The sequence below is a fragment of the Gossypium raimondii genome, chromosome 3, assembly GCF_025698545.1.
Source record: "Gossypium raimondii isolate GPD5lz chromosome 3, ASM2569854v1, whole genome shotgun sequence".
Lineage (NCBI taxonomy): Eukaryota > Viridiplantae > Streptophyta > Magnoliopsida > Malvales > Malvaceae > Gossypium > Gossypium raimondii.
Genome location: NC_068567.1, coordinates 62,336,612 through 62,352,497, shown reverse-complemented (window position 1 = coordinate 62,352,497; position 15,886 = coordinate 62,336,612). Strand labels below are relative to the sequence as shown.

Sequence of the window (15,886 nt, the reverse complement as noted above, 5' to 3'; positions counted from 1 at the left end):
ATTTACCTTTTAAATAATTCAACCAATTTTAACATTAAAGGAGAGAAGATTGTCAGAGAAAAATAACACGGTAACCAATTTAACAAGTTTCAAGTAACTAACACAATTTTTTAGTTTCTAACGTGACTTGATCAAATAGCTATAGTTTTCTCATTTCTGTCTTTTAACCACAACTGGCCTCGTTTACTCACCAATGTCATGTAATAGCATGGGTTCAAATCTCACTAAAAGCAAATACTCACACACTTTTCTGATGAGTGAGGCGCTCTCTCACTTCGTGAACCTCTTGAGGTACTTTGAGTGGTTAGGAGACAAAACTCAGGGATAAACTCAAGATAGACACCTCGGTCACAACACCGACCATAGTTGAGAGATCCGCTTAAATACTTTAAAGTAGAGGTGATCATGGGTTAGATTGAGTTCAGGTCAGGCCTAACATGGTAATAACACAATTTATGCTTGCCCAAGTTTGACCCGACTCAAAATATGAGCCTAAAATTTTGTCCAAGTCTATCAATATTTGTAAATGACTAACCCAAACCTATTTTAGGCCCGCCCATTTTACTTTTTAAAAATTTTAAAAACATATTTATATCATTTATTTAATAATTTTATATATTTCTTATTTATTAAAGTTCTTTTTAGAATTATTAAATTTTTCTTAATATTTTTTAGTATAACGATGATTCGAACCTAGGCTAATACTGGAGAAGATGAGCACTGGATAAATATTTACACTATAAAAATTTCAAAAATAGATTTTATTTTTATGTGTTATAAATTACGTAATATATTAAACGTTACAAACTTAAAAAAAATTATTGGGATGGGCTCAGGCTTTGAATGTTCAAGCACGAACCTAACCCATATTTTAAATAAGCTTAATTATTTTATTCAAACCCATTTTTCAAACTTAATATTTTTACCTAAACTCTCTCTAATTTCAAACGAGCCTTTAGACTTGAACAAATAACCTAACTCATAAACAAATCTACTTTAAAAACTTATCCTAGAGCAAGTATGACTTCCTCTATCCATATACAATTACACTTGGCAAGAAATTTTGTCAATCATGCACGCTTGAAAACTTGAATTGTGGTTTATATGTATATATAAAAATTTGATTTTGATTTAATTGTACACATTTAAAAAAATGAATACATACATTTATTTTCATATTAGATTAATATAATTGTTTGTGTATGCGATATATTATGGTGCTAATTCGATAATGTTGTTAGTGATTTGTGAAAATTGAATCAAATTAAAATGTCATATATAAAATCACACAAAATCAAAGTCCATGTATGACACTGCACATCGGATCAAAGTTCATGTATAGTTTTAATATTTATCCCTATTTATATGATAATAAAATTAGGGTAAACTACGAAAATAGTCACCTAACTATGTCTTTCGTTCTATTTTGGTCACCCAACTACTAATTTTTCGATTTAGTCACTAAACTTTTGAAATTAAATGTTTTAATCACTCTCACATTAATCATTATTAAATATTTTACAACACTCCTACTCTCTCCTTAGCTTTCCAAACTCAATAAAATATTTAAATATAAGTATTCGATTAGATTAAATCTTAAATCTTAAATAAAATGATTCCATAAAAGGTTAAATAGAACATTATTTTGTAGTTTCAAGTGTTATTTTCATAAAAAGGTTTGATGTGAATTAAATAAATTTTTTCCAAAATTTTGAAAAAACATGAAAATTGAATAGAAAATTTCATTTTTAGATCAAATCATTACATCACAGATAAATTAAAAATTGATACAATTTAGAGTAATCGATAAATTGATTGGACTAAAATCCACTATGGCAACCTCACATGATGGATTTGGAGACCTAAATATATAATTGTGTACGGTAAATCTAAAATTTGAATACTCAAGACTCAAATCTTTTCATATTTAAAATTATTTGTCCGCATGTTTACTCTGAAATTGATCTTTTAATATATTTATTTGACTTGTTAGTAAAATTTTAAAAAATATTTTTTTAATTTTTAAATTAAAAAGTATTTGTTTTATTTTAAATTATGTAGTTCTAAGGTGGATTTACTTGTAAACTTATATATTGATTTAAGCATCCTACATATTCTTTTTAAAAGTTATATTAATATTTGATATTAAATTAGGTAAATTGTAAAAATAGTCACTACACTATGCCTTTGGTTCTATTTTGGGCACTTAACTATTAAATTTTTCGATTTAGTCACTAAAATTTTCGAAATTAAATTTTTAATTACTCTCTCGTCGCTTGTCATTAGATGAGTAACGGAAAAATGATGTGGGCTTTTTATTAGTTTAATAGCAAATTTAACCTTCAATATTTACCCATTCTATTAATTTTATCCTAAAGATAAACAAAATTCAACAAATTTGACCTCAATGATTACAAAATTTATCATTTCAGTTCAAAATCTAAAAAGTGAATATTTTTATTTTTATTTGAAATTTTAGAATTAGAACTAAATTGAAAAAATTATAAATGTTGAGGGCTAAATTTATTAAATTTTTAGAATTGAACTAAAATGACAACTTTTGTAAACTTTAAGGACTAAATTTGTTGAATTTTTTATATTTAGGATCAAATTGATAGAATGAATAAGCATTAAAGGGCTAAAATTGTTATTAGATCAATAAAAAAGCCCATGTAAGCTTTTTGCCACTCATCTAACAGCAACTAACGGAAGAGTGGCTAAAATATTTAATTTTGGAAAGTTTAATGACTAAATCCGGAAATAATAATAATTAGGTGATATTTTTGTAATTTACCCTTAAAAATTAAGAAGAATCTAGGAAAGAGGGTAGTAAAGTAATTATAGTTATCTTCATATAGTCTCCTAGTCTGTGCCCTTTCTTTACTCACACAATTGAGAGAAACCCACTTATATTTTACAAAAAAATGAGAGCTCCAGCCTTGTCATTTTGCTCTAATGCACTCCCAGGCTCAGCTATGCAGTGTGAAAAGCAATCTTGTAGTGCCACTGCCATGTTTCCAACAGCCCAATGGTGTTGCCGTGGCGCCAATAATGATAATTACCGCCACAAGAAAATTAGTTTCCGAAGCTACTGCAACAAAAGCGACGCCGGTTGTGGTTGCGGTTGCGGCGGCGGAAGTGACGGTGGAGGTGGACTGAGCAGCATTGTAACAAGAGAAGTGTTTGAAGAGATGCTCCCGTATAGAAACGATCCTCGTTGCCCTGCCGCTGGGTTCTATACCTATGAAGCTTTAATTGCAGCTGCAAAGGCTTACCCTGCTTTTGCTGCGACCGGCGATGATGCTACTCGCAAGAGGGAAGTTGCTGCTTTCTTCGGCCAAACATCGCATGAAACTGCTGGTTTGTCCCTTTTTTCATGTTCCTGTTTTATATTTAACTGACCTACCCTCTGACAGATCCAATTAAATCAATTAAATATTACTTTATCGATTAACTTAATGATTTTTAGCTGGGCGAGGGAGGAACCCACCAGGAGGTCCATTTGTATGGGGATACTGCTATAATAAAGAAGTAAAGCCACTTTCAGAATATTGCGATGGGACAAACCCACAATTCCCATGTGTTCCTGGTCAAAAATACTATGGTCGAGGCCCCATACAACTTACTTGGTAAGCTACATGTCACATTCACTTGTTTGTTTTGATTCGGAAAACTATGCACAAGTTTATTAAATTGTTAGTAAATTTATATTTTAATTATTTAAATTTAAAAAATTATAAAATAGTTATTAAACTATTTAAAAGTTTTTACTTAAATTACTAGACTGTTAAATTTCTACTATATAGTCTTTTCTATTCGTACTACTTGTACTTATAGAAAGTTTTTTCTATTCTCTTCTATAGTTATTTTTTTCATAAAATAACTTTAAATGTCACAAATCTATAAATCAAAATTCAAATAACTTTTTTTCAATATTTAATATTTTCCGTCAGATCGACTTAGATTTAAGATATGTTTTTTTACTTATTAATGGGTATTGGTCTACTTTTTTAGATTAAGAAGATTTAATTGAGTGTTCGAAACGTAAATTTACTAATAGTTTAGTGACATCGAGTGTAGTTTATCCTAATAATATACGCAAATATTAAATCCGTATCATTTGAACACCAAACAAGATGTGACAATTTTTTTGTTGTTGACGTTGAAATAATGAAACAAAATTTGATAATTTAAGGAACTACAACTATGGTCAATTTGGAGCAGCCATTGGGAAGGAAAAGGAGTTGTTAGAGAACCCAGATCTGTTATTAACCGATGCCTCATTGGCCTTCCAGTCTGCATTATGGTTTTGGATGACTCCACAAAGGTCAATGCCTTCTTGCCACGATGTGATCGTCGGAGCATGGATGCCTTCAGCTAGGGACAAGGCGGCAGGTCGGTTTCCAGGGTATGGAGTGATTACGAATATCATCAATGGAGGTCAATGCGGTCGGGGTCGGAATGCGGCGGGTGAGGACCGCATTGGGTTCTATAAGAGGTATTGTGACATGTTTGGAGTTGATTGCGGCGACTATCTTGATTGCTACAATCAGAAGGATTTTAGAAAGGATTTTTTATATTAAATGATGTGTTATTTTCTGATTTACGGAATACGTATAAAAAATTTAATATATAAAGATAAATATCCTTAATTATCAGGCATCATAAGGAGTTCAGTTAGCACTCTCTTTTAGGTGTATAATAACTAGAAGTTTTTCTTGTTACTACCACAATTGTCTCCACCAAAAGAGCATTATCACACTCAATCTCTAACTGCCAAATCTCCTTCTTCCATGCAAAGTGTAGACCCTCTATAATAGCTCTCACGTCGATCTTAAAAATTGCGTCTTTACCTAACAATATTGAGAATCCCCATAACTAATTAACATTAGCATCTCTAATCACTCCCCCAATGGCAACATAAGATCCATTTAACGACACTGCCCCATTTGTATTAAGCTTACTCCAACCTCTATTCAGAGCTGACCACTGCATAGCAGAACCATAGGATTAACATGTAACATAGGTGCAAGCATCCTTACATAACTCCTCGTCCAACTAACACCCATATCCATGATTTCCTGGGCACAACTATGACTACTAGAAAACACATATATTTTAATTTTTTCCATAGCAACCAGCACATTATAGGAAAAAAAATTCACCATTCTATCTCTTAACTATTAATATCTCCAATGTTTTGCATGTTCCTTAAAATCCATTCATCTAGTGGCAGAGAAAAAAAATCTTACTTGAGAATGAGTTGGCACAATTGGCCACAAAACAGTCCTAGAAAAGGTGCAATCCCGAACAACATGGATCCTCGATTCATATACATTGCTACATCTCGGACAATGGCTTTCATTCGCCATATGTCTCCTTACTCACTCTCCATTAGTCAATAATTTATTCTTCCACGTGATCCCAATGGACACCCTAACCCTTTGAGGCGCCTTGATTTTTCAAATCAAATTCCAAACACTATAAATATCAACCGAGCCAAGTTGATGAATACATCTATAAGTGTCTGTCGATGAAAAATTATCCCTTGTCGCCTATCTCCATGATAGCTGATCTAGTCCTGCATCAATCGAATGAGGCAACACAGTTGTTATTCTACCAGCCAAAGACAATTTATTCGCTTCCCACCATTCAGTCTGCTACGGACTTTATTAACCACAAGTTCAAAAGTGCTTACACCAACTTTCTTATGAATGAGAGGCACACCAAAACACATTCCAAGACCCTCAACCTGAACAAACCCCACTTTCCTACATATAATCGTAATTAAATCATGTTTGTATTATTTTTTATGGGAGTTATTTTTTAATTTAAATTATTGAGTTTCTATGATGAAATGGGATTAGATCCGATTAAAATTTAAATTATCAAGTCGAATTCAAATCAAAATTATAAAGTATCCTACTCCTAATTATACCTTTTGAAAATGAAGCTCGAATTTTAGCTTAATTGAAATAAAATTGTTAATACATAAATATATTTTATACCCAATAATCATTTTACTTTGAAATTATTACACGAGTCTTGCAAAAAATCCTTAGGCGAGTGAGTTAAATTCGATTCAATTCGAAAAGAATTGAAAAAAATTGAATTTTGAGTTAATCGAATTGAGTTTTTCGTGTCAAGTCAAATAAGTAATTTAAGTTTCGAGTTAAATTTTACAATGCAAATAATTCAAATAATTAAAATAACATATTGATGTAAATACGCTTTTGGTTCTTGTCAATTTTGAAAATGAGCAAATTAATTTCTATCTCATCAAAAATACAAAAATAAAAATAAAAATATTTTTCAAAATTCAAAAAATTATATTTTTAGAAAATTAGAAAAAATTAATAATAATTAATGATTCAAGTTTATGAATCTTTTTTTCTTTATTTTGCTTTGAAAAAGTTATCAAATATATATGGTTTCAAATTTATGTGCTCTAACATGAAATTATTTATACAGTAACAAGATTTTAATTTGACATGTTTAATTTTTTTAATTTAACTCGAACAATTTCACTTGATTCAATTCAACTCGATTAACTCAAAAAATTTCTTAATTTAATCGAATGCTTACCTACTTAATCATACTCTAAAAGGGTGGAGAAAGGGGTCTCCTATCCCAAGTTGTTCTATCTCCTTTTCCACGAGAGAATCCCCATTTTTTGGGATTTCACTCATCTTTTGAGAGAAGTTATAAGGTTCATAGGTGGAAGAAAATGTATGTAAGAAATATAGTAATAAATTTATATAAAAATTAAATGATGTTTTGATTAAAATAATAAAATAAAAATTTGAAATATATACAAGTTCAAATTTAATCAGAATATTATTGTATTTAAAAATAAAAAATTCATATGTAGAGAATATCCAGACAAAACTTTAGATATAAAAATAATTTACAAAATATATTTAGATTTAAACAAAATGCTGGAATTAGCGATAGCCTGCCCACGTGTTATGTACTTTTCATCTTGAATTTCTTAATCAATTTAAAACTCGTATGGAAATTGGAAAAGATTCCTTTCTCAAGGTTTTATAGATATTATGACCGTTAGGAGAAATTATTATTAAACTGATAATAAATTTATATTTTAGTCTATTTCGTAAGATTATAAAATAATTATTGAATTATTTAAATTATTGGACTATTATATATATTGTTGTATGTCATTTATTCACATTGCTAGTACTAATCGAAAGCTCTTTTTCCTTTTTTTTTTAGAATTCAATTATTTTTTATTAAATAGTTTGAAAGTTATAAATTTACGGATAAAAATTCAAATAACTTTTTTGTCTGATCTCTGACATTGATTGTCAAATCAACTTGGATCTAATATATGTTCTACTCGTCAATAGGTACTGATCTACCATATCAATCGTTGAATCGTCACTCAGAACTTGCAAGACAAACTTTAAAAAGAACATAGCGGTCCAATTTTATAAATAATTTTTTTTTGAATAATTTAATAATTATTTTATAACTTTTTAAAGTTAAATAATAAAAACGTAAATTTACTAATATTAACTTAAATAAAACTTTTTTTTAGTAATTCAATAATTATTTTATAATTTTTTAAAATTAAATAATTAAAACGTAAGTAACTTAGATAACTATTATTGCTTTGGTATTCACGGAGAAAAATAGCCGTTCATCTGAGCTAGCACTTTTAATGGATGGGTCCCCAAGGTTGAATCAAGCGCAAAAAGCCAAAAACTTGAACAGCCATGGCGGACCACATTATTAACTTTGGTAGATGAGAATCTGCTATATATATATTTATCATACTGTTGCCCTTTCTTCACTAACACAACTGAGAGAAACCCACTTGCATTTTTCACTAAAAATGAGAGCTCCAGCCTTATCATTTTGCTCTAATGTATTCCCAGGCTCAACTCCGCAGTGTGAAAAGCAACCTGGCAGTGGCACTGCCATTTTTCCAAGAGCCCAATGGGGTTGCCGTGGCTCCAATAGTTATCAGCGCCACAAAAAAATTAGTTTCCGAAGCAACTGCAACAAAGGCGACGCCGGTTGTGGTTGCGGCGGCGGAAGCGACGGTGGAGGTGGACTGAGCAGCATTGTAACAAGAGAAGTGTTTGAAGAGATGCTTCCGTATAGAAACGATCCTCGTTGCCCTGCCGCTGGGTTCTACACCTATGATGCTTTAATGGAAGCTGCAAAGGCTTATCCTGCTTTTGCTGCAACCGGCGATGATGCTACTCGCAAGAGGGAAGTTGCTGCTTTCTTCGGCCAAACTTCACATGAAACTTCTGGTTTGTCCCTTTTTCTTATAATCAGTACAAAGATTGAGCATATTTTTAGGGGATAAATTTCGTCCACTTTAATACATAAATTTTAATTTTTAATTTGGTGCAATTAGCTGTTCAAATGTGTACAATTAATTTTAATGATTAATTTAATGATTTTAGGAGGAGTAGGGTGGAATGCACCCGGTGGTCCGTATGTATGGGGATACTGCTTTACTAAGCAAATAAACCCTCCTTCAGATTATTTGGACAAGACATGCAAAGAGTACCCATGTGTTCCTGGTCAGAAATATTATGGTCGGGGCCCCATACAACTTACTTGGTAACTATACATTACATTTCTATAATTTTGCTTGTTTTGTTATATTTTTAATAGAAATATTCACATTAATTTCATGTTAATTTTATTGAAATTTTATATCTCGACAATTGTATTTCTTTTATTGACATTGAAATAATGAAACAAAATTTGATAATTAAGGAACTACAACTATGGTCAATTTGGAGCAACCATTGGGATGGAAAAGGAGTTGTTAGAAAACCCAGACCTGATAGTAAGCGATGCCACATTGTGTTTCCAATCTGCATTATGGTTCTGGATGACTCCGCAAGGGTTAAAGCCTTCTTGCCACGATGTGATCACTGGAGCGTGGACGCCTTCAGCTAGGGACGTGGCGGCGGGTAGGTTTCCAGGGTATGGAGTGATCACAAATATCGTCAATGGCGGTTTATGCGGTCGGGGTTGGAACGCAGCGGGAGAGGACCTCATTGGGTTTTATAAAAGGTATTGTGACATGTTCGGAGTTAGTTACGGTGACTGTATTGACTGCTACAACCAGAAAAAATTCAGCCAGCATTAAGTCGATTCGATGATGTTGTGTTTATCATCTAACTTATATGCTATCAAATATGATTTTTACACCCTCGGAATATTAATGTTTGTAGACTTTAGAAACATTAATTGTTAGCTAAAATGATAATGACATTAGTATTTGTAAATATCATGGTTAGGTTAAACTAAACTCCACCTAACCTATGAACTATACACTTACCAGAGAGCACCATCTCTCTACCTACAATTTTGGGTTAAAATGTCTGTATTAATCGGAGACTAAGAAAATATTTTAATAGAGTCAACGCATAAAATTGTCTTGAAAGTTGTTATTTTTCAATTGTAGTTTAATTTTAAACAAAAGATTTTATTTGCAGAACAATCAAAAGTTTAAAAATAGTAACTTTGTTAAACAGAAAATAATATTTTTAAACAATAAATATTAATTCTATTCTAATTTGATTTTTTAATAGTAGGGGGACTAATTTGATTAAATTCCTATAATAGAGGGATCTCTCATTTTTCCACCAAATTTCAAAATTTTCATTAAAATAAAACTCCAAAGTTAAATCAAACAAATTAAACACATGGTAAACATTTATGAAAAAAATATCATCAACAAAACAAGCAAAGGCTTCCAAAGCTTGAATCTCTAAAAAAGTTTGGTCATCTTAGAGGCTAGTAGGAAGGAACTAAACTAAAACGGTAGGAGATAAGCTTATGTACACAACATCAGGGTCTAAACTAATTAATACCACTGAAATAAGATGCCTCTTCGAGCTGAGATGATAATTAATTAAGCTTTTACTTAGAAATTCAAGATGTTGGCATAGGTTGTGAGATTTTGGAACCAAGGGCTGTTCAGTTGAGTCCAAAACTGATCTTGGGTCCAATCACTTAGCACTTTGGGCATTTGAAGCTCTGGTAGTTTTTCACTACCTAATGGTAATTGTAGACATCTGTTCTTTTCCACCATTGTTTCTTGTTCTTGTTCTTCTTCATTTTCTTTCTTACAGAACATTTGGGGTGCTGGCACTTGAGCCTCTTTTGGGCTGCAAAAAGAGATTGTCTCCATAGATGATAGTGGAGATGAACGAGATGTGTTCTTTATTGCTTTCAACTCTTCCTCCATTGCAGCTCTTTGTTCAAGAACTTTCAGGGAAGTTGCTTTCCTATATACTTTGCACAACACTACGTCCTGCCATTCAATCATACAATGACATTAGCATTGATTACAACTTTCTTTTATATCTTTGTCCCAAAAGTTTGGGACCCATTATAAATCATAATACCAGAGTGTTCACATTAAAAATGTTCAAGTCATATTAGTTTTGGATTAATTGCACTTAGGGTCCTAAAACTATGGTCCAGATTTTAAACTGGCCCTAAACTTCTAAACATTTCAACGAAGTTGATTAAGTTCCCTCGCATATTTAAAACATGTGGATGAAACTGCAAACATGCATGTGAATGAAGAAAGATTAAATACCTTAGGCAAGGAGCAACCATCCGGGAGACGATACTCGTTCATCACCCAGTCGGTCTTGCACCCTCGTGGAGCTCTCCCTTTATAGAAAACAAGAGTCTTTTTCAAGCCGATAATGCGCTTCGGGTCTGATAAGCTCACGATTTTCCGGTCGGAACCGGTGGCTTTCCAGAACCCATTTGCCGTAGTCCTATTAGGCCTCCCACCACTTCCATGCTTCCTATCTCTAGGAACATAGAAATACCATTCTCTCTCTCCAATCTTCGACAACCCTATTATAAAAAAAAAAAAAAACCAATCTTATAAATTTGCTTAACATTACTTAAAACCATCATATTAAACCATATATGTATATATACACGTACCAGGCAAGTCCCAAGGATCATGGTGATAGATGTTATGGTATCCAATAATGTCGTAACGTAACTTCTTGTCGTAGATCATGTTTTTGAGGTAAAATTCGAGCAGTTCTTCCTCGGTGGGATGGAATCGGAAGCCTGGAAGTTCGATCTTCGGGGTAGCATTATCATCCATACTGGATTGGCTACTCATTGTAGCTGTAGGCTGTTGCTGCTTATTTGTGTATGTCTATTAAGTGAATATAAGATAAAAGAGGGTGTAAGAAATGTTTGTTGCATGCAAAAGACACAATGTTTGGTAGATTAACACACTTGGTTATTTATAAATGTTTTGAACAAGAGGGAAAAGACCAAGTAAATATCAGCAGCACCAGAAGCTTTGTGTGGGGGAGAGAGAAAAGTCTTGTAATACTTGGAAGCATGTGCTAGAAAAATATGATGGAATGAGACTTTCGGGGCCTTTTTCTTTCATGGTGGAACCCACACGGTTAATCCCAATAAAGTCATCACTGATTGATGTATATTGAAAATTAATTTTTCTGATAGATGTTTTAGTAGTTTCTTAAGATTTTGAATCTTGTTATATTCAAGAATTTTATTTTTCTGTTAATTGTGCTTTGTATCGACTTTAATACAGTTTTAATTGATTAATCTTTTAATAAGTGAAAACAATTAAATTTTAAAAATTTATGAGTCCTTTGCTTGACCTCCTTTTTTGTGGACTAGGTTTTGCTTGGAGGTCAAGAAAATTTTTTTTCCAAGAAAATTTCTGTCATATAATTTGATCTTTGAAAAATTAGAACCAAGACTATACATAAGTCCCCTGCTTTTTAGTCTTAAACCTTGTAAATTAGATTCCTTTGAATTGGTCATATTGGCTACTATTTTTGCATATATGCTTTTACACATTTTAGCAGTACCAATTTTATGTCCATATGGTTTTAATATATATGGCACAATCTAATACGCTAAAAAAAATATTAACTCGATTAACATAAATATTATTGTCGGTTTTCTCCTATTTAAGGGTTGGTGAGAGCCTATAATTAATTCTAGAGATTATGTCAAAAAGAATAAATATGACTCGAATCTATAATAGGATTGTTAGAAAAGAAAAACTGTCCATAAATAGGAACACTGGAACCTACGTCCTCCTGTATTGACAACAATACCTATGCCAGTCGAGTTAAGATTAAGTATTAAGTAAATCCAACATAAATTTAATGAACAATATATTAATTATTAAACTATTTTTATATTAGTATTAATATATTCTGGATAATTATTTGATATTAAGAGGATGAATTTTTTTGAAATAAGCAGATAATGAAAATTTATAATTGAGATTTTTTATTTATTTATTTTAAATACAATTTAAAGATACATAGTAAAATAACTCATTTACTAAAAGAATTCATTGTATCAAATAATTATCCGTATTTTTTTTGTAAATAATGTTCAATTAAAAGAACTTTTATTAACTAAATAGTAATTTTAAATTGATGGATTTAAATATTTTATGTATTTTAAAGAGTAAACTACAAAAATAGTCACTTTTATTTGCCTTAGATTACATTTTAGTCACTTATGTTTGAAATGTTATGTTTTAGTCACTTACGTTATTGTTTTGTTACGAAGTGGTCACTCTACCGTTAAGCTCCGTTACCTCCCTAACGGCAATCCTACGTGGTAGTCCAAATGGGTTTTAAATGCCAACTTGGATGTTTTACGTGACAGTCCAAATTAAATTTATTTAATTAAAAACCTATTTTCATCTTAGAAAATGGGCATCCAAGTTGACATTTAAAATCCATTTGGACTGCCACGTAGGACTGTCATTAGGGAGGTAACGGAGTTTAACGGTAGAGTGATCACTTTGTAACAAAACAATAATGTAAGTGACTAAAATGTAATCTGAGACAAATAAAAGTGATCACTTTTGTAGTTTACCCTATTTTAAATGAAAATTTGAAATGGTCAAGCCGTAATTTCAGAGATTGAGAGTATTAAATAATTAGGAATAAGATAACATGTGGTGTGAGCATGTTCACCGAATCATTAGTAAACTGTTGACTTGACGACTCTACGAATAATATAAAAAGTGGGATTACCTTTTAAAGTGGATTGTCGGAATATAATAAACTATAATTTTATTTTGTTAAACCTCTTTTTTAATAATGAAGTCTTTAAGCTTGAACAGCGTTCTCTTTTTTAGATTACACTGTAACCCTTTATATACTATTATTTAAACATTTTACTGAGATGAAATCACCTTTAATCGGATCACCAACCCAGTTATAAAATTACAGAAATATTTCTTTTAAATTATAATTCATCTTTGAATAAAAATAATTATAAATTATAAATTTAAAAACTGAACGCATGTTTAATAATATTAAAATATAAATTTATTGTCGATTGAGTCTCAGTTCGATTGACATGTGTATTGTTGCCGATACAAGAGAACGTGAGTTTGAGTGCACTAAAGCATATTATCCTCCTATTTATGAGTTGGGTAGAGACTATGGGTAGTTCTAGACATTTTAACAAAAAAATATAATTTTTTTCTAATATTTAAATAGGAGGAACTGCTGCATTGACAATAATACTGATATCCAGAAATTAAATATAAATAAAGACTTTCTTCCCAAGTTGTCAATCTAAAATGGAAAGGCAACACCGCGTTTTTAGCATAGATTGTCTCATATATACACTATTATCTTTCTTTTTATAAATTTCTTTATTAATTTGTAGTTAAGTGTAGTCATGTTTCGTGTTTCGTGTATGATAATTGATTGAATTTTAAAATGAGATATCATGGTAATATTATATTTATGAATGTAATCAGTCATTATTAATTATAACCATATTTTATTCTTGTGTTTTATTAAATATATAATATGATACTTTTGATTCGATGTAATTAAACATAAGAATTTGATTTTGTTCAACTGTAATATTAAAATATTAAATTTTATTTAATTGTGGAAGTTAGAAAAAATTAACTATTAGATATAATTATTTGTGTATGCAATATGCGACTATAAAATGGTATTACGTTAATAACAATGTAAATAATTTTGAAATTTAAATTGGAACAAATCATTTGCAAAATTTCACAAATTGGTCCTGAACTTTGATTTCGTTGTGGTATGATGACGTAGTAGTTTAAGATTATGTCACATTATCATTATTTAAAAAAATTAAAAAATTCTTTATAATTTTAATAATTTTTTTTGTATTTTTAGATTTTACATAATTATTTTAAATTTTTTTAAGAGATGATGCGACACAATTTTAAAAGTCACATAATCATAGTTGAATGAAATTAAAGTTTAGGGGTTAATTAGGAAAAAGTTTTTAAGTTACACAGTAGTCCCCAAGAAGTCTCTTGCTTTTTCTAGTGTAAATGGTAATTATATAATCAGTGACGTATCTAAGGGGGCTGGCAGGGGCCTCGACCCCCTTAAATTAGAAAATTATCCATTTAGGTTCTTGAGAAATTTTAACATTTTAAAATAGTAAAGGAAAAATTACATTTTGACTCCCCTAAAAATGATAAAAGTTTAATTTAATCATTTAAAAATTATAGAGATATAAACTATTAAAAATTACAGTTTAATTTCCCCCCTAAAAAGATTTTCTTACTTCGCTTCAATATTTTCCCATAAGCTTAATTTTGAATTGGTCATCAGTTAATGGAAGTAGTTAGTAGCAATCAATTTAATGTCTTATTCATATTTCTTCTAGCTTTGGTAAGTAGACTGTTGAAAGCAAACAAAGGTAGCTTTCGCTGCAATTTCCAAGAAATTTACTTGCTACAATTGTGATGATTAAATCTAATTTTTCTATGTAATAGTTTACTCATTTGTACGGAATACACGGTTTCACTTTTATTACCATAATAATAATTGGATTAATCTACCAAATTTCAAATTGATAAAATAATATTTACTCCTTGAATATGGAACCTTTTTTTAATTTGGTCCTTAAATTTTTTTTGGCCCATATTAATGTTGTAACTTGGCAATTTTCTCCAATTTTGTCCATGAGCTTGGATTGACGTGACACTCTTAGATTGTACCATGCCATAACTTAAAAATTTATATAAAAAACTAAAAAAAAAATAAATTTAGGTAATGTGACACCATTTTAAAATATCATGTTATTATACCTTAACGAAATTTAAGGATTAAATTAAAAAAATTGTCAAATACTGCGATTAATGTGGACAAAAAAATGTTTAGGGCTAGAATTACTTTATCCCTTTGAATCTTGATGTGCGAAGAAAAAGCATATCAAAAGTTACCGCCATTGAAGAGGTCAATTTGAAATTGTTCTTCAAATTTTATAACATGCTAATGAAATGTTCCAAGTATCAATATCGCATCTCTCATTAGCCTGGCTATCAACATGGTTTGGGCTGCAAATTCTAGCTCATATATTTGAAAAAACATGTAACTATTGCAAGCATGGACAACTTAGATTTAATGTGTTGAAAATAATAAGCATTAAAATTTAGGAGGATGTTTTTAATATGTTAGATCCAAGTTACCTATTTGATAGGTACACATGTTTAAATTTTGATCCGTGTTTTTAATATTATTCATGTCAAATTCGAGTTAGCATTTAATGTCCAAGTTGCTAGTTGAGATGATGAAATGATCAGATTGTTACAATATTAATGATATTTTGATCACTCACTTAGAATATATTAAAATTTGAGAATCAATTTAGAAATCATATCATAGTTTGAAATTTATGATGCAGTTAACCCTTATTATTAAACAACAAAAAGATTATCAATTTCATTTCGACCTATCAATTAGATGGGTTGAGTCACTTTGAATTACTTAAAAAATTTCAAGTTATTTTGGGTTTGAGCTAATTTCGAGCTTGAATCATTTTATGTTTAAGTTGTTTCAGGTTCGAA

The 15,886-nt window shown here is 30.5% G+C and overlaps 3 protein-coding genes across 3 annotated transcripts; 2 read left to right on the top strand and 1 right to left on the bottom strand.

Moving 5' to 3' along the window:
• The first annotated feature begins 2,876 nt into the window (after positions 1-2,876).
• On the top strand, positions 2,877-4,652 carry LOC128039885 (endochitinase-like). The gene is made up of 3 exons (XM_052628766.1): positions 2,877-3,360; positions 3,470-3,629; positions 4,196-4,652. Exons 1-3 carry the CDS (start codon positions 2,925-2,927, stop codon positions 4,581-4,583), a joined length of 984 nt encoding a protein of 327 aa, XP_052484726.1. The 5' UTR covers positions 2,877-2,924; the 3' UTR covers positions 4,584-4,652.
• Positions 4,653-7,804: 3,152 nt separating this feature from the next.
• Positions 7,805-9,197, top strand: LOC105796048 (endochitinase-like). Its single transcript, XM_052628765.1, has 3 exons — positions 7,805-8,282; positions 8,439-8,598; positions 8,758-9,197. The coding sequence occupies exons 1-3, from the start codon at positions 7,856-7,858 to the stop codon at positions 9,134-9,136; spliced, it is 966 nt and encodes a 321-aa protein (XP_052484725.1). The 5' UTR covers positions 7,805-7,855; the 3' UTR covers positions 9,137-9,197.
• A 476-nt stretch (positions 9,198-9,673) lies between these two features.
• On the bottom strand, positions 9,674-11,318 carry LOC105795442 (NAC domain-containing protein 6). Its single transcript, XM_012625062.2, has 3 exons — positions 10,960-11,318; positions 10,598-10,866; positions 9,674-10,306 (listed from the first exon to the last, which is right to left on the bottom strand). Exons 1-3 carry the CDS (start codon positions 11,144-11,146, stop codon positions 9,917-9,919), a joined length of 846 nt encoding a protein of 281 aa, XP_012480516.1. The 5' UTR covers positions 11,147-11,318; the 3' UTR covers positions 9,674-9,916.
• Between the last annotated feature and the right edge of the window lie 4,568 nt (positions 11,319-15,886).

Bases quoted from the DNA above. Each gene is read 5' to 3' on its own strand.
- LOC105795442 (XM_012625062.2), bottom strand. From the start codon at position 11,146: ATGAGTAGCCAATCCAGTATGGATGATAATGCTACCCCGAAGATCGAA. The intron at 10,867-10,959 runs GTACGTGTATAT...TTTTTATAATAG, and splicing joins TGATCCTTGGGACTTGCCTG to GGTTGTCGAAGATTGGAGAG. The intron at 10,307-10,597 runs GTATTTAATCTT...ATTGAATGGCAG, and splicing joins ATGGTTGCTCCTTGCCTAAG to GACGTAGTGTTGTGCAAAGT.
- LOC105796048 (XM_052628765.1), top strand. From the start codon at position 7,856: ATGAGAGCTCCAGCCTTATCATTTTGCTCTAATGTATTCCCAGGCTCA. The intron at 8,283-8,438 runs GTTTGTCCCTTT...TAATGATTTTAG, and splicing joins AACTTCACATGAAACTTCTG to GAGGAGTAGGGTGGAATGCA. The intron at 8,599-8,757 runs GTAACTATACAT...TTGATAATTAAG, and splicing joins GGCCCCATACAACTTACTTG to GAACTACAACTATGGTCAAT.
- LOC128039885 (XM_052628766.1), top strand. From the start codon at position 2,925: ATGAGAGCTCCAGCCTTGTCATTTTGCTCTAATGCACTCCCAGGCTCA. The intron at 3,361-3,469 runs GTTTGTCCCTTT...AATGATTTTTAG, and splicing joins AACATCGCATGAAACTGCTG to CTGGGCGAGGGAGGAACCCA. The intron at 3,630-4,195 runs GTAAGCTACATG...TGATAATTTAAG, and splicing joins GGCCCCATACAACTTACTTG to GAACTACAACTATGGTCAAT.